Consider the following 22,076-nt stretch of genomic DNA (forward strand, 5'->3'; position numbering starts at 1 on the left):
TGAGTAATAATTAGGACAACTGGATATTTATGCTTGGCTGCAGTAGGACCTGGCCCCATCATCACCATAGAATCATTATGAATTCTATCAGAGGGTGCTTGGGGTAAAATATGAGACCATCTGTTAAAAAAAAAAGAATAAGTTAGTGCTGAAGTAGAATGTGGCCCTGCAGGATGACGACCCGAAACCTGCCAGGAAATCCACCGAAGACTGGTTGAGAGTTAATGGAAGAACCGGGAAGTCCTGGAAATGAGACCGAGCCCAGACCTCTTTTCTTTACAGACTGTGTATAATAGTTCTTAATCATTAAATTATTCAACACAATCTTTGTTGTTTACTTCAAGCAGTGTGGGTTTTGATGTGTGTGTGTGTGTGCGTGTGTGTGTGTGTGCGTGTGTGTGTGTGTGTGTGAGAGCTACAGAAATGCCAGGTAGATACGCAACTGTGCGTCAACCGGTTCGTGGCAGAAACACATTCTGGTCCAGAGCGACTCTTTAGAAGTGCACTTAAACCATTACCTTCCATCACATCTATATTATTAGTCCGGTTAGTGACTGCCAGCTTGGACTCCACAGTTTAAATCACCAGATTTCTAAGAGTACAGTGGTAATACAAACTGTCTCAACAGCAAAAGTTCATATTAGTTAAGGGGATATGTGATCACACAGATGAGGGGGGGGAGAGAGGTAAACTAAGTACTAAACCACTAAACTGAGTGTTTCGGTGCTCTGGATTTGGTCATAAACAGAGAGCAGCCTGGGGATGGCTCTCAGCAGGAATATGTATTAGGTCATGTGTTTCCATCATTCACAGCAGCGGGTTCATGGTGGAACAATTCACCCTTCTGAACATTTTAAATGTCTTGGAGAGACTTCATTCACGAGAGAGTTTGTTGAAACGCAAAATTTATGGGACGGAAAATGGACGTCGCTTTGAAAGGTGAAACCAGTCTTTTCGGATTTGAAGTGCACGCAGAACATAATTTGAGCCGTTTTAAGGACGAGGTTCAATCATTAGAAAGGGGGAAAAAAAAAAAAAAAAGAGTCAAGTTTCAGCAGGCGTTTACTGTTTTAATAAAACTCGCCGCAGCGGGAGACGGCAGGTATGTCTTGAATAGGAAGTGCAGCTTGTCTCCCCTAAACCACATCAAACCCTCCTCCTCCTCTGGCTTAATCCTAATGGATTAAAAGCTCATAAAGTCAGGCATCCTTTTCTCCTGGAGCAACGCATTCCTTTTAGCAAAACACAACATTGCAACAGCAAAGTCTCCTTCAGATCACTACTGGCCATTACTGGCCCTGTTTGTCGTAAAGTTGATAATGTCCTTGTTTTCCGGGCCTGATGAAGAGGTTTCGGGGGAAAAATGCATCCAAGCTCATGTCTGGAGATGGTTTTCCGAACTCCACCAGGCTGAGGCTTTTCCGGAGCTTTAAAAACATCATCAAGTTTCCCGACTCGTAATCACAGCAATCATTTTTAAATGCTGTCATGATGGTTTATGTCCCGACTACCGAAAATGTTGCCAACATATCCGCGCCGAAAGGATGTGAGTATGAATGCTAAACATGTTTTGCTCCAGTATATCTGATACTTGCTGTAAAACAAACTGGTTTTCATTAGTCAAGCAAAATGCAGAGAGTTTTTACTGAAACATAGCAGCTTGTCAAGACATTTCTTCACTAAAATGCTCCAGTTTTACAGTAACACATTTCATATCTCACATATGCTACTTGCATATAAACCCAGAGCCAGCCTGAAGCAGAAACAAACTGAGAGGAGTTTGATGAGTTTTTTTTTTTAGGGTTTATGGCCCATCTTTTGTAACTCTAACTTCAGCTTTTCGGAAGAGGCTTTTCACAAGGTTTATGGTGATGCTTATGGGAATGTTTTTTTTTTGTGACAATTTGATAATTTATAAGGCCTGACTCACAGTCCTTGGTTCATATATATCCCAAAGGTGCCCTGTTGGGGGTGTGCTGCGGTGGCACAGGGGTTAGTCCTCGACGTGGCCGTCGCAGGTTCGATTCTTGGCCTGGTGACTTTTGCCGCATGTCTTCCCCTTTCTCTCATTACCAACTTTCCTGTCAATTTACTATCAAATAAAGGCCAATGAAACCAAAGGTGCCCTGTTGGGTTGATGTCAGGACTGCGTTTCTTTTTAAACCTTGCTTCGTGCGCTGGTGAGCAGTTGTGTTGGAGCAGGAAGGGTCCATCCTGAAACTGTTCCTACAAAGTTGGGAGCATGAAATTGTCCAAAATGTTTTGGTTGTTTTGATATTTGGGTAAGTTATTGAGTTTATATGCTACCGTTATTCAGGATTAACAAAAATACAACAAACATTCACTAATTTAAAACTAGAATTTAATACACAAGTGACAAGTGTGAATTTATTGTGACTTTTAGCTAATTGAGTCATGGTAAAAATTACCACCACATATGGAACAAAAGGATGGTATATCCAACGAGTTATTTCAGAAACATGTGTTAAAAGTTACAACATGGTAAAGGACATTTGACTAAACACTAGTGAGAGTGTGTGTAACTTTGACCCCTTTTAAAGTAGACATTTTTTTTTACCAGAACTGTACCAATATAAGTATTCCAGACATTCAGCTGTAAAAAGTTCCAATTGGTTTGAAAGAAAACACATTTATGAGCCTCACTCAGATCCTCAGTGCTTCTAATAGGCATCAGTCACAGGTGAATGTATAGTTCCTGTTCAGAGACCATAGTCATTTTGTACCAAATCTCTTCTGGTATCACTGTGCTATGTCCACTGAACACCCCTCTCCCCTTCAGGGACCGTCTCCTTCCAAACATCCCTCCCTCCATCTTTTTTTGGACTCCATCCTGAACAACTTTCTGCTTCTTGTGCCAAAATCCACGGGCCCAGCCTTAGAAACAGAGATCTGCTGCTCTCATCAGGACCCTGGAGCTTTTCATTTCATGAATTATGGTCTTCTCTGAGTCCATCTTTGTCAGTCCCAAGAAACTAAAACTCAAACAGGCGACTTGGAGATTCTACTTTGGCACAGCAGAGCAAAACTGGAGGAAGTGATTGTTGCCTTTAAATTTTTTTTTTTTAATTACCTTAGTTATTTTGATCAATTTTTTTTATAAAACATATCCCAAAACAATTTGTGTCAAAGATTAACTCACAAAATAGAACCTTTGAAAATAAAAGTTTATTAAAATTAAAGAGCAAAACAGATATAACCCAAGCCCTGTTCAGTGGTAGGCTTTACAACACAGTAATTACAAGAGGAACAGTCTAATTTCAATCCAGGTTGGTGTACTTTTGTGAAACTAAAGAACTTTTAATCATCCTGCTTCTTCTTCTTGCTCTATTTTGAGGTACGGTTGATTTTTGCAAAGTGCTCAGACATGGCCTCAAGTGCCCGGTAGCGGTGAGACATTGAATTCTTTACTTCTTTGGGAAGTTCGGCATAGCTACAGATAAGAGAGAAAAGAAAACGTTAGAGCACAAAGAAAAGTAAGTATTTTTAAAACGGTAAATTGACAAAGGCACTTTTCCCCCTCTAATAGGACGGGGGCTCTGATTTGGTACTTTCTGTATCCACTCTAACAGTGCGTTATCCTCTGACTCCCTCTTGTGGTAGAAACATAAATAGTTGTTTACGTTTTGTCATATCCTTCTGGCTCGAAACAGGGATCCCATCCAAATTCTGGAGGCCCTCTGGGCTCCACGATCATCCCCTAAATTATGTTGAGAAGCACGTCAGAGGCAACACTACACAATGCAGCCACTCAAGAAATTCCAGCGAGACAGAATCTAACCTCAATTCTCCCTCTGAAGAGCTGCACGGGTTCACCTTTCCCAGCGCTGAATGCAAAGGTGCAGAGCGCCCACGCCGATTTATCCTCAAAACCAGCTAAGAGCTTGTATAGGCCTGGATTACAATCCCACAACCAAATACCAAAAGATTAGTAATATTGCAACACTTTAATTGCAATTTGTTTACACATAACATTAAATTAATTACTTTACTACTTACCTTCTGGCTGTAGTTGAGCAAGAAACCATTTGCTAGAAACAAACAAAAACTATTAATTTTGGTAAAGTTTTATGATCTGAGATGTACGACTTTATTAGGAGTAGGAACTGCACTTACATGTAAGGACCAGGCAGTCCTCCTAAGGCCCTGAAACACAGGCAGGTATCCTCCACCATGACTGGTCCATCAATCTTCAGGATAAAAAAAAAAAAAAAAACCTAGTTTCACTTTTATTCTGATAATATCAGATGAAAATGAGGGGGGGGGGGGGTCTTGCGGTTTTACAGTTACGATGTAATGTACCTGCCGAGCGGCCTCCTTACACTTCTGTATGGAAATTTCATCCGGGTCCCCCTGGTACTCGGGCACTGGGTTAAAATAAAGAAGCGTGTTCAGAGATGGAGAGTTATGTCATTATTTTCTTTATATGTATTCTAACTTGTGGCGCACACGTTCCCCCCCCCCCACAAAAACATACTAATAAAAATCAGTAGAACTCAATAGTGTTTTCACGAGAAGGGGACTGTGAGCAGAAACTTGCTTTCAAACTTTTGGTCTGCATTTGCTGATGGTAACCTTATAATTGTCTAAATGGAATTTCAAAGCAGATAATTATGAAGAGAAACATGATTAGAAATAATAATGTGGTATGATCACCTTCACTTTCTCAGTGTATCCTTAACCCCGGATCGGGCTTTGCCTCACTGCGGTTATTCCTATTGCTTTTTTTTTTTTTTTTAAACCAGTTTCTTCTTCCACCTAATGTTCCATTAATATGCTTTTATTATTAGACCTTTTGAGGCTTCCCCTCCTTGTGGAGTGTCATTGACTGTCATCTGAACATCTGTCAAGTCTTTATAATAATTGTGCAGCCTACATTGACCCAAACTGAGGTTCAGAAAACCTTTGGATTTGTTTTTGGTTAACCGAGTTATGATGGAACACCAATTTGCTTGCAATATTTAACCCTTTCAAGTTATCCTAATTTTTCGAGACACTTATATTTGGGGGTTTTGTTAGTAGCACGCCATGATCATCAGATTTAGACAATCCTGGTCCTGGAGGGCCGGTGTCCTGCCACTCTTAGATATCTCCCTGGTCCAACACACTTGAATCCAACAGCTGAATCACCTCCTACGTGCAGTCAGGTTCTCCACAGTCCTGCTAACGACCTCATTATTTGACTCAAGTGTGTTGAAGTAGAGACATCTAAAAGTTGCAGGAGACCGGCCCTCGATGCCTGGAGTTGTCCACCCCTGCTCTACGGGGTCTTGCGTAAAGAGTGGTTCCATCCATCCATTTTCTTACACCCTTGTCCCTTAGTGGGGTCGGGAGGTGCTGGTGCCCATCTCCAGCGTTAGTTCCGGGCGAGAGGCGGGGTAAAGAGTGGTTCATAATATCAAAAGTGGAAAGTGTGGTCCACAAGTAAAACTCGATGTTTTACATGTTGTCATGTAAAACATCGTCCCTAAGCTGCTGCTGAATGAGGTTATTTATTTTAAGTGATGTACTTACAATCCATTTTTTTTGACACAACTTTGTAGGGAAATTGGTCTCCGAGTATGTGGACGACCTGAAGAATTGGGGGGGAAACGAAATTAGAAATATAAACGGTACAAGCACAGCCTGGAGCGGAGTGAATGGGATATGTGTAAAAATAGAGACTTTAAACATAAAACAAGACAGTAAGAAATAACAAAACGTCAAACTCTTACTTCTTCGAGTTTCTTCGCGTTTCCAGTCACAAAGACCAGAGTTTTTCTTGCTGGGACAGCCATGATTAACCACACCGGGAGAACTAAAAAACCCGGACCTTAAGAGTTCCACTTTAGCCAATGAAACCACTCCCTTCACCTCGCAGCGAATCAGGTACCAGCAAGCGTCCTCGCCAACGAAAGAATTCACCAATCACCTTGAGGTGCTGTCAGAAATGTTGTCCGGGTAGAAAACTGAGTCCGAGGAGCCATGCGGAGTGAAAAATAGTTCTGGAAAGTAGCAGTTAAAACGAGTTCACACCCTAGAGGACAAGATGAGCCTTTTACCTCGCACCGCCGAGGAGTTCAGCTCTGCAGAGTACTGGGAGAGGTTCTTCAAGAAGCGAGGGGAGAGAGCTTTTGAGTGGTACGGAGACTACAACAAGCTGTGCGGCGTTCTTCACAAATATATCAAAGTGCAGGATAAGGTGGGAGAAACAGTATCCTGCCACAATTTAAAACTTTTATAAACCCATGACTGCAGAACACAAGCCTTTTATTTACAGCTCTCCATGTCGTTGCTTTCCTCCCTGTAGGTGCTGGTCGTCGGCTGTGGTAACTCTGAGCTGAGTGAGCAGCTGTATGACGTTGGCTACAAACACCTGACAAACATAGACATCAGTGAGACCGTAGTGGCTCACATGAACCAGAGAAATGCAGAGCGCAGACCCGACCTGACCTTCCATCAGGTGGACGCCACCCAGACTCCCTATGAGGATGCCAGCTTCCAGTCCGCTCTGGACAAAGGCACTCTGGATGCAATGGCATCTGAAGGGGAAGGATCTCTGGCCAGGAGGATGATCACCGAGGTAAGAGGGCAGCAGATGCAGCACCAGACCAATTAACAAAAAGATTCACGTTTTTGTCCACCCGTCATTGTGTGCTTGCAGGTTGGTCGGATCCTCAAAGTCGGTGGGCGGTATGTGTGTGTGACTCTGGCTCAGGAGGCTGTGATCAAGCTGGCTGTGGAGCACTTTGTTCACATGGGCTGGGCGGTCAGGCTTCACTGCCTGCAGGAAGAAAGAGGGAAAGAAGAAGAAGACACCTTCGCTCTACCTGTTTTTGTCCTCGTCTGCACCAAGTTCCGCCAACCCATGCCTACTCCCATTCTAGAGATGTGTGTCGGAGATGATGGAGCGCCTGTCAGACACACACAGGTGTGTGAGCTTTTGTCTGCCGTGAGGGAGTATCAGGCTTATTCTGTTCTGAGGAAGAGACTTCGTACAAGCACAGACCCTGGCTCGAGTCTTTCCCTAACGCTCTGTAACGCCAAGACGGGTCTTCCCAGATACACTCTCACAGTGCAAGATTGTCCGCCTGGAGCCAAAGTGCCAAGATCAAACCAATTTGCTATATTTATAGGTGAGCTCTTCATTTCTCCATCACATTGTTTTTTTATGTTTTGTTTGTTCTTACATTGATTCCAGTTGCCTGACTGTTTTGTTTTGACAGTACCCAGAGGGAGTGAGACGGCTTGGCTTTATAGCTCCACTGAGGGCAGGAGGCAGCTGGCTGCCAGCGCCAATTTTCGTCGCCTGGTTATTGCTTCGATGCACAGGAATCAGGAGTACACAGACATGCAAGCAGTCCAATCAGAGCTCTCACCGGTGGTGATGGACTTGGCTCCACCGGGCATGCCAACCAACCAGCAGGTAAACACGCAAGTATTTGTGTCGCTTAAGTTTTTTTTTTTTTTGCATTTTGTCACTATCCAACCACAAATTTCAAAGATTTTATTTAATAGATCAACACAAAGCAGTAAGTAATAAAAAAAATGGAATGCATTTGTATCTATCCCTCATGAATAAATACTTTGTAGAGCCACCATTTTTTGGGGTATGTCTCAATTAGCTTTGGACTTGTAGATTGAACGGTTTCCCCATGATTGTTTGCAAAATAGTTCAGACTTTTTCAGGCTGGATGGAGAAGAACATTTCAGAAAGTCAACTTTCAAGTCTTGTCATAAATTCTTATTTGGATTTATTTGAACTAGATCATTTTAACTTACGAATGTGCTTTGATCCAAGCCACCCCTCCGTAGCTCTCCTGCATTTATAAGCATCACAATTGTTCTGGAAGTGAAACCACTTTCACAGCCTCAAGTTTTTCTGCCACACAATGTTTTGTATGTACGATAAAAAAAAGTCAAACGTTGGTCTCACTCGACCAGAGCACCTTCCCCTACATTCGGATGTTGTTTTCTAAAACCGCCTTCTACAAAAATGAGCTTGTTGCGGCTCTAGAAAAGCTCATCCGGTAATCCATTTGGACTCTCGTTCTTCATTCAGGTGCCGTTTCTGTCAGTGGGAGGGGATCTCGGTTGGCGAGAAGAAGTCAGCAGGGGAGTGAGTCAGCTCAGTGGGGAGTACTGCGTGGAGAACGTCAGAGGAGAAGATGGAGAGCTGTATCGCAGGCTCGTGTTCCTGTCCAACATTTCCTTGGTTCAGTCAGAGAGCCGACTCGTTCCATCAAGTACTGGTCATTCCTTTTTATTTTGCGTTTTAGATTTTTCTTTACTGTACTGCATTTTAACTAATGGAGCATATAAGCAAGATCAACACATATTCAGCGCGTTGTTAAACATTTAGTGTGACATTTTTCTGAAAGGACGAGTTCATTTTGTGGCAAAATGGAACCAAATGAAAATCAACTAGGCAACTATTAGCTATCATTTCATCAGTTACAATGACAGAAAAATCTTCACACATATTATTTATGAAAAAGAATAAAAAGTGAGAAAAACTCAGTCATGACATTAATAAATTGACATATTTACCAACAAGATATTTGTAGTTTCCTTAAATTAAAGATTCAAATGGGTTTGTTTGCAACTCTAAGCAAAATTAGCAGCACATTTGAAATCTGTAAATTTGGAATATGTATGTCATTGGCCAAAAATAGTCTGCATTATGGCAAAGTTAACTACAGAGCCTATGATAAGTATTTTCCCCTTTGAATATTTTTATCATTTTTATTGCTTTTACAAATAACAGTCAACAATTTTAGCATGTTTGAGGAAAAAAATGTTGAAGCCGATTTCTCTCACTAGGTTCTTTCTTGCATGGTCACTCAGTTTGTGAAGATGGCTGGATTTAGGCAGATTTACACGTGCCATATTCCTTCCATCTTTTGATGATGGATTAAACTGTACTCCAGATTTTTTTTTGCATCCATCCCCTAACATGTACTTTTCCATAACGCTTTCTCTGACTTGCTTGGAATGTCCTTTTGTCTTCATGCTGTAATGATAGCCAGCAATACTGATTAACCAGTGACTGTTTGTGCTGTTGTTGCAGTCAAAGGTGTATCTACTAAATACTGATTGAAGGTGGCGAATATTTAAGCAATCACTCATTTTATGCTACGCATTTTTATTTAACTGTCATTTATGTTGTAGAAATTAGTTTTCACTTTGACATTGAAGGTTTTATTTTAATATAATGAAATGGAGAGCAATGATATGAATAAATTAAATGGATGAAAATTTGTGTCTCGGCAGCATCAAGTCACAAGAAGAAGAGCAAAAAGAAGACCAAGGCAGCGGTTACACCTTCAGCCTGTCTGTCAGTGGACAGCGGCTTCCTGTGCTGCGCTCACCACGAGGTTATGGTGGCTGGTCTTTCTATGCTTGGCGTGGGGACCCCACAGAACAAAGGTGTGTGTGTGTCTGTGCAGACCCGACATTTTTGGATGTACCACAACCACTGCATGAGTTAGCATTTGATTCATCTTTACAAACGTTTTACGACCGTCTTCCTTCCTAGACGTTCCGGTTTTGGTGCTCCTGGTGGGCCTCGGCGGAGGAGGCCTGCCTCAGTTCCTGCGAGACTTTGTGCCTGATGCTGCCGTCGAGGTAGTGGAATTAGACCCGGTCGTGCTGGAGGTGGCAAAGGAATGGTTTGGATTCCGACCCGACGATCGTTTGACCGTCACCCTTGGCGATGGCCTGGAGCGCATCTGTTTCCTGGAGAAAGAAGGTTGGCGTGGAAATAAGGAGTCAGGAACGTTGACAGAAAAAAATCAACAAACTCACATCTGACTGGGTTTTTTTTTCTTTATAGGTGGCCATTTGTTTGATGTCATCATGTTTGATGTAGACAACAAAGACAGCTCTGTGGGGATGAGCTGCCCTCCTGCTGCCTTTGTAGAAACTGCTGTGCTGCAGAAAGTTTTTAACTTGCTCACTCCCAGAGGTAAACAAGGGTTCGATTTTACTTCATATATATTCCTTTGAAAAAAAAAGCTTAGAATATTCTGCAGTAGTCTTGAGATCGAAGTGGAGGCACACATCTAGCAAAAAGGTACAACAGCACGGTTTTGATAAAACCTAGACTAGCCCTTCTCAAAGTCTTGACCTACTTGCAATTAAAGATCTCTGATGAGACTTGGAAGTTACTAATCTCAGATACGCACTATTCAGTTTATATGTGATTGAACTCTTTTGAAAAGAAGAATGATTTCAGTTTCTAGATGTACAAAGCTGATAAGTTTTGACTTGGGGTTAATTACATATGCATGCCACATTTCAGATTTATATTTCCGAAAAAAAAAACATTGAAAACCTTCATCACTCTCCTTCCATTTAAATTGACTTCAGTATGCAGCACTTTGTGTAGATCTGTCACATAAAATCCCGATAAAATACACTAAAGTTTATAGTTGCAGCATGACAAAATGTGGAAAAGTTCAAGGATTAATAATATTATTGTAAGCCTCTGAACCCCAAACATGCTTTATTGTAGCTTTTAATGCCAGAATGATTTAAGATGTGTGTCAGTGTCTTTACATATGTTTTGGGATTATGTTATATTTCTGGAATGCAGATGTAGAGGAATCAAGTGTGTGTGCGTATATGTGTGTATGTTTGGGAAGTGGAAAGACAAGACCAAACATGAAATAACTTGGAATCACGTATCCGAAACAAAACTGAAACTAAATGCAAGATTTTTGTGTTCATTTGAGTATTTTAAATGTTACCATTTCATTTTACACACATTCCATCCCAACTCATGTAGATTTAAGGCTATTAAAACAGAAATATAGTTTTTCATTTGTTTGTAATACCGTCCTTTTGAATCTTTTGCTGCCAGGTCTGTTCATATTAAACCTCGTGTGCCGCAATCCAGTCCTGAGGAAAGACGTGCTCGAGCGTGTCAAGAGCGTGTTTCCCACTGTGCTCTCTCGAAAGATCGCAGAGGAGATCAACGAGGTCCTCCTGTGCTCCCGAGAAGAAAGGAATGCCGCACACATCCTTCCATCCTTGAGCCAAGCAGCCAAGAATTTCCAGAGCATGTTGTCCTGTGACAGAACTGAACCCAAACAAAGGCCACTCATAGACATTGCAGAGATGATAAAAGATTTAAAACTAGAGTAACTTTTTAAGCACAGGTTTAGACTGAGGGGAAAAAAACTGAACATGCATTTGTAATGCATCACTAATAAATATCAGGCACATTTTTTCTTTCACTTGCCTCTGGTTTCTCTTTCACTCCACTGTGCACACTCCCTCACAGGCTAAGAATGCGGCAGCGTTATTTACAGTGGATGAACTACACACTCTGGCTCTGGTTGCTGTGTTCATAGGGCTGCAGTTTGTGCCCTACCCTACTCCAGACCTGTGGGAGTTTAAATAGCTGCAACCCCAGAGCAGTGATTGCATTTTTAGGTGCTAGCTAATTGGCTACAAAGTTTGTCTGTCTTTTGATTTCGGGGGAGGTGGGAGGGGGTCAGAGAAAGGGCTGCTCAGGAGAGGCAGATTTGTTCGCTTGTGCGCATGCGCAAAAAACTTCATTCCGTTAGCTGTCAAAGCAGAACGTTCCTACTTTGTTTTCCATGGAGCTAACTTGGAGAAGAGGGGGAACTACGGAAACTTGTCCAGAGTTTTGAGGAGAGGAAACACTACACATGTTTTAAGGTTTGAGTGAAGAAACATGTCTTTAGCGAACTTTATAGGGAATATTCTTTCTTTGACAACGACAAGGACCGACGTTACTTTCTTTACTCTGAAGTGCTAACGGCTGGTCCTGCCTTGGAAAAAGTAGCAGCAGCAGCAACCCTGTCTGTGTGTACTATGCTTTAAGTTTTTCTGTTTTCACTTCATAAAGACTTTATAACCCCGAGTAACATTAGAATATGGTAGTTTCGCTGTCGAGTGGCGTTGACTAGAAAGGGGAGGAAAACAGGAAAGTTGGGGCTGGACAGGTAACAGCCCTCGTTGCGATGGGCAACCGTGGGATGGAGGACCTGATCCCGCTGGTCAACCGGCTCCAGGAAGCTCTGAGCACCGTGGGACAGAGCTGCAGCCTCCACCTGCCGCAGATCGCCGTGGTGGGCGGCCAGAGCGCGGGTAAGAGCTCCGTGCTGGAAAACTTTGTTGGCAGGTAAGCTCATCATCACTTAACTGTTAACAGAAAAAAAGAAAAAAATCCCCTTTGCGCGTGAATCAAACGTGGAGTTTCACTATCTGCAGGGGCGCATCCAGAATGAAGGGGGAATCTCGGAGTGACTAAAACAAAAAGCCAAAACAGAACTTTTAAGGTTTATTTATGTATTTGTATGTACTGTTAGAAATTTAAATCTTTTACATTTTGAACAACCTAATAATTTGTATATTGTCTTTATTAGTAACTACACACCAAAAATCAGCTGATTTGATATGTTGGGACATTTTAAAATTCCTGCAAAAAGTTGTCAATTATGCAAAATTACTGTTCCTATTACATGAATATCTACATTCATAGAGGAATGTTATGCATTAAAATATTAGGAGCGGGGGTACTAACATCATAAGGTGTCCATTCCTGACTACCTCTTGCTTGTCCCACTGCATAAGTTTGAAAATGTGGAAAAGTGCACAGGGGGGGTCAGTTTTTCAGCCAAAGTTATCCATCACATCCTTATGTTTGGGATTTATTTATGCTTATCTAATAATATGCTGTAAAAAAGTTGACATGCGTTATAGTTAGTTAACTGATGTTTCTATTGACGTAATGCCATACAGAGAAGAAACTCTGCCACTTTAGAAAAATTACGAATTACCATCTCTTGTAGAACTTGGAGGAAGACTGAAAAGACAAAGGATAAATGCTATGCCTTAGACAATCTAGTATTGCTGGTTCTAACCTGAATTGTACGCTGGGTGAGCCCCTCTTTTTGCTGCCTCACACACACATTTGCACCAAAAAAACCTCACATTTATTTGTCCATTATCTATACCAGTTGCATTTGCAAGGTGCTGGGACACAGTGGAAGAAAACTGAAGTATCTGGTGAAAACCCAAATGCATGTGGAGACCATTCAGTCTCTATAGAGAAAGGGCGCAGGCTAGGATTCAAAATTAGAACCTCCTAATAAAATGTGACAATATACACATTTTATTATGTATAATGTCAGAAACATTGAAAAAAAGATATGAATCCCCCTTTTCCAAATATATTGCTTTCAATATAAGCCTTCTCAATATAAAGTATTAAACAATGAGATAAAAGCATTCAAATTCTCTTTGGTATTTAAAAAAAAAAAAAAAAAAAGTTTGTAAATCTCAAATTGTGTCTTAAAAACCTTTGCTCAGTGTGACGTAATTTTGACATCTTACTCCTCTAAATAAGCAAGATGCTGAATTAGAGATGGTAAAATGTCTGTGCTATCTAAACAGAGCTTCAATTTTCAAATCATATACCAACTTCAGTAACCTATGCCAACAGCAATATTTTCTCCACTGTGCGCAGCATAGGTGGTGCCTGCTTCCTATTGACTGGACATGCAAGTAGGAAATAGAGAGCTATTTATGGCCTTCACTGCGTTAAAGCCATAACACCAACATTAAAAACCACCACTGCTACATTTTATTAAATACTTCTGAACGGCAATAATTTAATGCTCTTAATTTACAGCGTAAACAGAAGTGTAGGGAGTGATGAGGAATAGAAAAGGTCTAATGAATATGATCTAAGCTTCTGCCTAATTCGTAGCTATTTAGTTTAGATTTTTCTGCTTTCTGTTTTAAAAGTGCCTCACTCTGAATATTTTCTTTTTATTTAGAGAAGTTCATGACTTGTGGGAAGAACGGACATTTATTAGCTGGTGTTTGAGTCGTCAACTTCTTGTGGGTCAATTTATCAGCAATTTGTCCTTCAAAAATCTGTATGTTTGTTGTTATTGATCACTCTCAGAAGTACTTCTGAGTCTATATTAATTTGTCTTCTATTCCTTTAATCTTCTATCCAAAAATAAATAAATAAAAAAATCAAATCTATTGATACTGCAAGTCTTATATGCATAAATTTGTAAAGTATTGTGGGGTGATTTATACGGTCAAAAGTAAAACAATAAGGGCCTCTCAGCGACCAAGTGAAACGAATATTTCAGGCATCTCCCAGTGTTTGTGTGTTCTACATCATGGAGTCCAACAGAGTGTCCTGGACATGTTTGCCAGTGTGAAGTGGTGGATGCCAGGCGTAGCGTTGTAATGGGACTCAGAGCAGCAGTTTATCTCACATGCAGGCTTTGTTGAAGGCGGTAATGAGGACTGAGGTCAAAGTGACTCCTGGAGCACAACCCTAGTCAGCTTACAAGTTATTCACATGAGTAAAAATGGCCCGAACAAAGCCTTATTTTGTCCCATCTTCCCTAGACGGATAAAAGATTTCATGGTTTTAAAAATATCCCCGCTCTCTTGGTGAATAGCGTGGTTGTTTGACTATGTTACAAAGCAAACCGAAGCAGCAGTTGTGATGAACACATCAGTTCCCATCTGTGTCCATGTTGATATTTTAGCCCTGTTTTGCAGGTCTTTGTTTCAGGATTGTATTATGACAACCCTTCCTGTAGTGGACCTCAGAAGCTGTCTGACCGGCAACAGGATGTAGTAAAACAAACTTCCTGAATAGGATTTTAATAGGAAAGGGGAGGGTTATTTTGCACCCTCTGCGTCACTTTCATCAAGTAATAATCTGTACGTTTGGTGAAAACCATTTTTGTGGTCTTTGTCATCAAGTTTGTCCTGCCAGTGCTATATAAATTGTATGACGCTTTGTATTAGGAAATCATGATATCATCATAGCAGTTATTGTCATAGCTTGGTTTGTTCCAAATAGAATTAAAACCATGTTTCTGAAACACTGACTGCTGCTTGCCCGTTGTCTCTCTGCGTGTGTGTGTGTGTGTGTGTGTGTGTGTGTGTGTGTGTGTGTGTGTGTGTGTGTGTGTGTGTGTGTGTGTTTATGGGTGGGCGTGTCTGCATTTTTTTTTTTCAAACTCGGTCTTCCTTATCTAACAGAGACTTCCTTCCACGGGGTTCAGGAATTGTCACACGGAGACCGCTAATCCTTCAGCTCCTAAACTCAAGCGCAGGTAAACGTCACAGATGCAGTTCGTGTCACTCCCTAGTACGTCCTCCCTGTTACCACTAGATGGCAGCACATGTTATACCTTAAAAGGCTGGAGTTGTGTAAACACTCATTTACTTTTTCTGGTTTGATAAAATGCTTCCAGATAGAAGTAGAATTGCTTTAGCACTGTGTTGGTGATGACGAAAGTCGAGCAGACGTCTATTGATGGCGTCGCGCTTGTTTTACTGATGTTTCTTTTGCTTACTGTGTGTCCTTCAAGAATACGGGGAATTCTTCCACTGCAAGGGAAGGAAGTTCACAGATTTTGGTGATATCCGCAGAGAAATTGAGTCGGAGACACGCAGACTCACAGGATCAAATAAAGGCATCTCTCCTGTCCCCATCACCCTCAAGATTTACTCACCTCATGGTAACGCAGTTTGTTTTTCCTGTGTTACTGATTACCCGTCCACTAGATACCATATATCTGGTATAGCTGTGACCTGTGTGTGTTTATTTCTGTGCTTAAAGTGCTGAACCTGACTCTCGTGGACTTGCCCGGCATCACCAAAGTACCTGTGGGAGACCAGCCAGCAGACATAGAGTACCAGATACGAGACATAATCATGCAATACATCTGTAAGGAAAACTGTCTTATTCTGGCTGTCACGCCCGCTAACACTGACCTGGCCAACTCAGATGCACTTAAGCTGGCCAAAGACGTTGACCCACAAGGTAACCTGCATCTATTTGGGGGATGACTGGCAGATTTTTGACTCATTAAGTTCTTGTTTTCGATTGAAAACTCTCGATTGTGTTTACATATCCCCAGCAAATGGAGTACCAGAAATTATGTTGACCAATGAAAGTGTTAAAGATTCCCCTACTGACTAACACTGGTTAACTAAGCTCAGCTGATTAGTAGCCAGTATAGATAAAAATCCCACACCGAACAGTGAAATAACTTGAAACTGACAAAAAGAAATTTGTTGAAACAGAATCATTAAAATAAATAATGAGACATAATGAAATCTTGAGCAAAACACTTAGTCAATACGATTGATAGTAAAAAACTACGACTGAGGCAGTAAGCTATCTTAAAGCTTTATTGCCGAGGCTGCCTTTGTAGAATAGCTCTGTTGCTGATTTATTCTTACAGATGGAACAGGAAAGCTAGTTCCAGAGATATATGTGCAACAGGGAATTTAAGTGGAAAAACACAACAATAATTGTACATTATGAATCAATATATTATGTTTCTAATATTATGTTAAGTGTGTGTAACTGTTTTTGTGATAAATGTATTTTTTTTAATGCTGTAGACCCCGGGAAGAGTAGCCATTGTTACAGCAATGGCTAATGGGGATTCACATAAACAAACAAATAAACAAACAAACCATGAAACTGTGTGAAAACAAATAAGCATATCTTAGAAGAATATGCTCCTGATGAATAAAAAAATATTTTGGCCAAAGTTTAAGAATGTATTTGAAAGCTGATGTAACATTGATATTATATATTGTGAAAAAAAAATTAAATATAGTTTTTTTTTCCTCACCCTAGGTCAGCGGACAATTGGTGTAATCACAAAGCTGGATCTGATGGATAAAGGAACTGATGCCAAGGAAATACTAGAAAACCAGTTGCTCCCCTTACGCAGAGGTGTGTTGACAAAAAGAAATTATCTTTTATTTTTGAATAATTTGTTACACTTCCAGTTTTAGCCACTTTTTTTATTATTATAACTGAAATAGTGTGTAGATCATGCCTACACCCATGCATGTGTACTTTGTAACAATCTACGTTGCTGTTGCGTGGTTAGGGGTGAGAAACGTGGACAATGTAGACTGCAGGCGTTTTGAGTGTGTGAGGGAGAGAGTGTGTCTGTGTGCAGAATGAGTAAAGCACCTCCAGTTGCTGGGATCCTTCATGCTTCTCCTGCAGTGGAAATCCATTAGCCATGGGAGCCCACTGGTATAAGTGCTCATGTAGCAGCACTGAGCTGAGCAATACATTTGAAGTCTCCTGCTATTACATCTATCGCTGTTCTAAGTCAGGGATTTGGCCCACTTCATACTACATGCCCCTCTGTTATACATACACACAAATTTCTCACTGTTGTCATAATGGTTGAAAAACATGGGCGTAAGGGGTAAGTTCCGGGCTGAATTTGTCTCACATGAGAAGACTTTCTGTCTTGCAAAAGTGTCCACACCATTCAAACTTTTCCACATTGTGTCATGTTACAACTGCAAACTTTAGCATGTTGTAAATTTTCTATGATTATCATACACAAAATAGTACATTATTGTAAAGAAAATGGTTACAATTTTTGCTGGTGTTTTACAAATAAAAATCAAATCAAAAAAGTGTGGCATGCTTTTGAATTCTGTCGTATTTACACAAAACATATCATTTTCCTTTTAATTACTGACATCAAAACCAGGTTAAATCATGAAAGTTTGTGAATGTAATGTGTACAGAGGTGAAAAAGTTCAAGTGACGTAAAGAACTACATTGTTGGTTTTGCCTACAGTGACCAGATGCTCATTGCTTGTGCTTTACCTCTTCCTCCTCCAGGCTATATAGGGATTGTGAACCGCAGCCAGAAGGACATTGATGGGAACAAGGACATCATGGCAGCCCTGGAATCAGAGAGAGATTTCTTTCTGTCCCATCCAGCCTACAAACACATAGCTGAACGCATGGGGACCCCATATTTACAAAGGATACTCAACCAGGTTAACGTCAATTTGTGCATGCCTACTTGGGAACAGAAACGCGTTACACTTGAGCATTGACAGTACTTGTTTGCAGCAACTGACAAACCACATTCGGGAAGCGCTGCCGGCCTTTCGCAGCCACCTACAGAGCCAGCTTCTGGCCTTGAATAGAAAGGCTGAAGAATACAGGAAGTTCAGTCCAGACGACGCTTCACGCAGGACCAAGACGATGCTACAGTCAGTCGCTCTCTGTGTTTATTCTTACATGCACCTTCTAATTGATGCGTATGTGGATATAAAGTGTGTTTTTCTGTCTTTAGGTTGGTTCAACGTTTGGCTGTTGACTTTGAGAAGCTAATCGAAGGGTCGGGTGACAAAGTGGACACAGTGACACTCTCTGGAGGCGCTAGGATCAACCAAATCTTCCACGAACGCTTCCCCAATGAACTGGTCAAGGTATGTGTGTTTGAGTTGCGCTTGGCAAGCGGCTGATAAGTTATGACCCTCAGTAGCTGCAATGTTGAACTGTAATGGTGTGATGTCCTCACCAAGATTGAATCTGACGAGAGGAAGCTCCGCCAGGAGATCAACTATGCCATCCGAAACATACATGGAGTCAGGTGCAGTACAGAGTTCAGCTCCCTTTCCTTATTTGTAGTCTTCAGTTCCAAAATATAATTCTATGGTTTTTTTCTCCCCTCACAGGACAGGCTTGTTTACACCTGACATGGCATTTGAAGCCATAGTAAAGAAACAGATAACAAGTCTTAAAGGCCCGTGCATTAAATTCATTGACATGGTCAGTCATGAACTGATTACGACTGTTTACCAGTGTATTAGCAAGGTATGAAAACGCTGAACTTTGGAAATGTGTTCAGACCCATTAAACTCTCTTTTTACAAAAATGAAAAAAAAGAAGAAAAAAATCTGAAAAGTGTGGTGTGCATTTGTGTTCAGCCCCCTTTACTCTGATACCTTTAAATAAAATCCAGTCCAACCAATTGGCTTAGAAGATCACAAAAGTAATAAATGAAATCCATCCTTGTGCAGTTCAATCACAGTTTTCTGTAAAGAACATAAAAGAACAAACACATCATGAAGACAACAGAACACAGCAGACAGGTTAACAATGGTTTGGAAACATTTAATATAGCGTTAAATAAAAAAAAAAAGAAGAGGCTCGCTCTTAAATCCATCATCAAAAAGGTAGAGAATATGGAACAACTGGAAACCTAGCAACAAATGGCTGCCCTCCGAAAACTGACAATGCAGACAAACAGAGGGAAATTGTCAGAAGACACATCATTACTTTTTTACAGCTGCAGAGATTCACAGCTAAGGCGGGAATAATCTGTTAACAGGACAGTTATTAGTCCTGTAATTCACAAATCTGACCGTTACGGAAGAGTGACAAGAAGACTTAGCATTTGAAGTTTTTCACAAGCCATACAGGAGACACAGCAACCTGTGAAAGAAGGTGGTCTGGTCACATTAGACCAAAATATAGTCTTCTGGCCTGTTTGTGTGGAGGAAAACTAACACTAACCTGGAACGCACCGTTGCTACAGTAAAATACAGTGGAGGTTGCATTATGTTGTGGGGATACCATGTTTTCAGTGGGGATCATCTGTTTTCCTACGATAAAAGATGATTGGAGGATGAATGGAGCTGAAAGACTTGAGACAAATATTCTACTTCCAGCAGTACAACAACCTAAATATACAACCAGAGATACCTGAAATATTTCAAATCAAATATCAAATCCTTACCCACTTGTTTTAGACAAAAGAATTGTTAAACAAATTTTTTTCAAACATGTCTCATTTTCCTTCCACTTGTCCTACTTTGGTTCAGATTGTCACATAAAATCCAGAGACATTACATCGGGGTTTGTGTGTCGTATCGCTAAAAAATAATGCGGGGGCGTTAAAGGGGTTATGAATGCGTTTGAAAGGCACTCTGCATGTCTGGTGCGCGTTCATTGTATATTTGCATGGTGTCAAAGCAGCCGCCGAATGTGATTTCCGCTCTGTTTCTTCCACACAGCTCAGCGCCTTTCCCCAACTGCGAGAAGAGACGGAGAGGATTATTATCACTGAAATCCGAGAGCAGGAAAATAAATGCAGAGACCAGGTTGTTCACACACACACTTACACAGTGCAAAGGAAAATATTTTAGGTAATTTAGCTGAAATAACAACGTGTATAACGGCCCATTTCTCTGATTAATGTCTCCTCTGTTTAGGTCTTGTTGCTTATTGACATCCAGCTTGCCTACATAAACACCAAACATGAGGACTTTATTGGCTTCACTAAGTGAGTTGCTGAATTTCTATTATTGGGAAATAGAAGTTGAAACAAGGATTGAGAATATCTACTATTTATCCCTCTCAGCTCCCAGCAAGTGAACAACCAAAGCAATATGAACTCATCAGTACAGATTACAAGGAACCAGGTGAGTTTTAAGCAGACATGTTCATTTCTTGTTACTTGCTGTATTTCACAGAAATTAAGACGGACCAAACATGCTTTTTAAAGAGATTTTCCACTGAACTACCTTGTAATATTCAATTATTTTACAGTGAATTTGGGTTCATTTAATCTTTGTACCTTTTACTACGTCTCAAGCTTTATTATTGTGCAGTGCGTTATTGATGGGAGTTGTTCTGTTCTGGTAGCTTCAACTTGTTTTGTATGAACTGTAGTCTTACGTCCTGCAATGAAACCATAATTGTTTTTGAATTTTCCCAGAAATGAAGACTTTTTTTTTTTGTCCCAGTCTGCTATGATTTATTCGTAACACATTTATGCAAAAGCAGGAATAATGGAAAACACATTTCCCGTGCCTTGCATCGGGAACCTTGACGTATGAAGCTGACAGTATTTGTTCAACAGCAGCAGATTGTAACTACGGCCTGGGGAAAATAAAAAAAAAGAACGTCGTGTTCTTGCACAATCTATCACAGAGCTTTTACAGTAGTTAGCTTAGAAAGGATCAGCATCTACGAGAAATCCTCAAAACGCAGTAGATAAAAAAGCCGAGTTAATGTTAATGGTGGTACTTTATCTTCTGCTTTTCTACAGGGTGTGGTGTTTCGCTCAAATCGAATAGTAGGAGACAAATCTTTTTTTAGCTGTTTTTTTTTTTTTTTCTTTTTCACTGCTGCTGCTTCTTTTGAAGATTTGTGTGCCAGATTCAGGCTCCAGGGCTTCGGGGTCAGCATGCTGCTTCTGTTGAACCTTCTTCACATTTTTCTCAGTCGCAATGCCTACACTGCCCTACCGTAACGATATGCATGTGCTGTTCTTTTCTTATTTTTAAAATATCTACAGATGTTATGCAAGGTTTTTCCTATTTGCAGGATGTAGGTGCCACATCATGGCATTATGTCCTGTTTCCTCTGGTTTTACTCATGGCACATCTTTCCTCTCTACAGTGCATTGTCTGTCACCCATGCTGAACTCTTTCTTCCTGTTGTTTTTTTCTTTCTCAGATCAGCTGGTCTTTGCTTACTACAAAGTTTTTACCTATTTAATAAATCTTTGAATACTAAAACCTAACTGGTGGTAAAATATTCTGGATACCATGCAATATCAGAAAACATATGTGTTGCATTTTACAACTTACTAATTTGCACAATCTTCTTTTTTCCACTTAGGTTTAATAAACTGGTTTACTGTTTTCTTTTTCTACCAGCAAGGTCTATTCTCTTTGTGTTATTGTGGGGAGAATAATCATTGAAGCTATCAGGTGCTTTTTCAAGTAAATTTATTTCGGAAAGGGCCAGTTGACATAAAATGAAACAGACCAGATGTCGGGACAACCCAAGCGATACACACATACAAAGAAATCAAAAATAATTGAATAAATTAGTAATAATGGGATGCAAACTCCAGAATGTTGCACTCAAGTGTTAAGTTCTTTCCATTGGATTTTTTTGGTGATTGACTTGGCCACTAAGCAGCTTTATTTTCTTTAGCTGAAACAATTTAAAACTGTACTCGGCTCTGTGGTCGGACTCATTATCTACCTGAAACAAATCCACCACTGTTGTTTTATCTTCACATTCTTATCACGAACATTTAAGTAACATTTCTAAATTAAATCTTTCTTTAATTATATGAAAGCCTGCCATGCTAGAACTACATGCAAAAAAAACAGTGATATTATAATATTCCCACCTCCAAACTTTACTGTTGTTATAGGGTTTTTGAGGCGATGTGCAGTTATGTTCCTGCTCCATTTATGATCCA

General features: G+C 40.6%; 3 protein-coding genes across 11 annotated transcripts in view; 2 read left to right on the forward strand and 1 right to left on the reverse strand.

Moving 5' to 3' along the window:
- Positions 1-3,166: 3,166 nt before the first annotated feature.
- itpa (inosine triphosphatase (nucleoside triphosphate pyrophosphatase)) lies at positions 3,167-5,895 on the reverse strand. The gene is made up of 8 exons (XM_008407358.2): positions 5,733-5,895; positions 5,533-5,590; positions 4,321-4,385; positions 4,135-4,208; positions 4,018-4,049; positions 3,800-3,912; positions 3,642-3,718; positions 3,167-3,451 (listed from the first exon to the last, which is right to left on the reverse strand). Exons 1-8 carry the CDS (start codon positions 5,793-5,795, stop codon positions 3,346-3,348), a joined length of 588 nt encoding a protein of 195 aa, XP_008405580.1. The 5' UTR covers positions 5,796-5,895; the 3' UTR covers positions 3,167-3,345.
- Positions 5,896-6,046: 151 nt separating this feature from the next.
- On the forward strand, positions 6,047-11,237 carry mettl13 (methyltransferase 13, eEF1A lysine and N-terminal methyltransferase). The gene is made up of 9 exons (XM_008407359.2): positions 6,047-6,199; positions 6,308-6,580; positions 6,662-7,133; positions 7,224-7,423; positions 8,060-8,243; positions 9,271-9,426; positions 9,536-9,748; positions 9,833-9,964; positions 10,862-11,237. Exons 1-9 carry the CDS (start codon positions 6,047-6,049, stop codon positions 11,143-11,145), a joined length of 2,067 nt encoding a protein of 688 aa, XP_008405581.2. The 3' UTR covers positions 11,146-11,237.
- Positions 11,238-11,542: 305 nt separating this feature from the next.
- The window catches only part of dnm3a (dynamin 3a), a 34,239-nt gene continuing 23,705 nt past the window's right edge, over positions 11,543-22,076 (forward strand). For 5 of the 9 annotated variants that reach the window (XM_081606522.1, XM_081606520.1, XM_081606521.1 and 2 more), the window contains exons 1-14: positions 11,544-12,151; positions 15,049-15,122; positions 15,381-15,530; positions 15,632-15,835; positions 16,664-16,762; positions 17,681-17,841; positions 17,918-18,060; positions 18,144-18,279; positions 18,376-18,443; positions 18,529-18,667; positions 19,870-19,956; positions 20,068-20,138; positions 20,217-20,277; positions 20,907-20,933. In XM_081606522.1, the coding sequence (XP_081462648.1) occupies positions 11,991-12,151; positions 15,049-15,122; positions 15,381-15,530; positions 15,632-15,835; positions 16,664-16,762; positions 17,681-17,841; positions 17,918-18,060; positions 18,144-18,279; positions 18,376-18,443; positions 18,529-18,667; positions 19,870-19,956; positions 20,068-20,138; positions 20,217-20,277; positions 20,907-20,933 (1,581 nt within the window). In that variant the 5' untranslated portion in view covers positions 11,544-11,990. Of the gene's footprint in view, positions 12,152-15,048; positions 15,123-15,380; positions 15,531-15,631; positions 15,836-16,663; positions 16,763-17,680; positions 17,842-17,917; positions 18,061-18,143; positions 18,280-18,375; positions 18,444-18,528; positions 18,668-19,869; positions 19,957-20,067; positions 20,139-20,216; positions 20,278-20,906; positions 20,934-22,076 lie in introns of all 9 variants that reach the window. The other 4 variants (XM_008407363.3, XM_081606523.1, XM_081606524.1 and 1 more) reach the window with 2 other exon arrangements.

This window comes from Poecilia reticulata, chromosome 4, assembly GCF_904066995.2.
Source record: "Poecilia reticulata chromosome 4, P_reticulata-male-v2, whole genome shotgun sequence".
NCBI lineage: Eukaryota > Metazoa > Chordata > Actinopteri > Cyprinodontiformes > Poeciliidae > Poecilia > Poecilia reticulata.

Excerpts from the sequence above, each read along its gene's own strand:
- itpa (XM_008407358.2), bottom strand. The coding sequence starts at position 5,795 with ATGGCTGTCCCAGCAAGAAAAACTCTGGTCTTTGTGACTGGAAACGCG. Across the intron at positions 4,386-5,532 it reads TGTGTCAAAAAAAATGGATT|TGCCCGAGTACCAGGGGGAC; the intron begins GTAAGTACATCA and ends ATTTTAACCCAG. Across the intron at positions 3,913-4,017 it reads TGCTCAACTACAGCCAGAAG|GCCTATACAAGCTCTTAGCT; the intron begins GTAAGTAGTAAA and ends ATTGTAATCCAG.
- mettl13 (XM_008407359.2), top strand. The coding sequence starts at position 6,047 with ATGAGCCTTTTACCTCGCACCGCCGAGGAGTTCAGCTCTGCAGAGTAC. Across the intron at positions 6,200-6,307 it reads ATATCAAAGTGCAGGATAAG|GTGCTGGTCGTCGGCTGTGG; the intron begins GTGGGAGAAACA and ends TCCTCCCTGTAG. Across the intron at positions 8,244-9,270 it reads GAGCCGACTCGTTCCATCAA|CATCAAGTCACAAGAAGAAG; the intron begins GTACTGGTCATT and ends GTGTCTCGGCAG.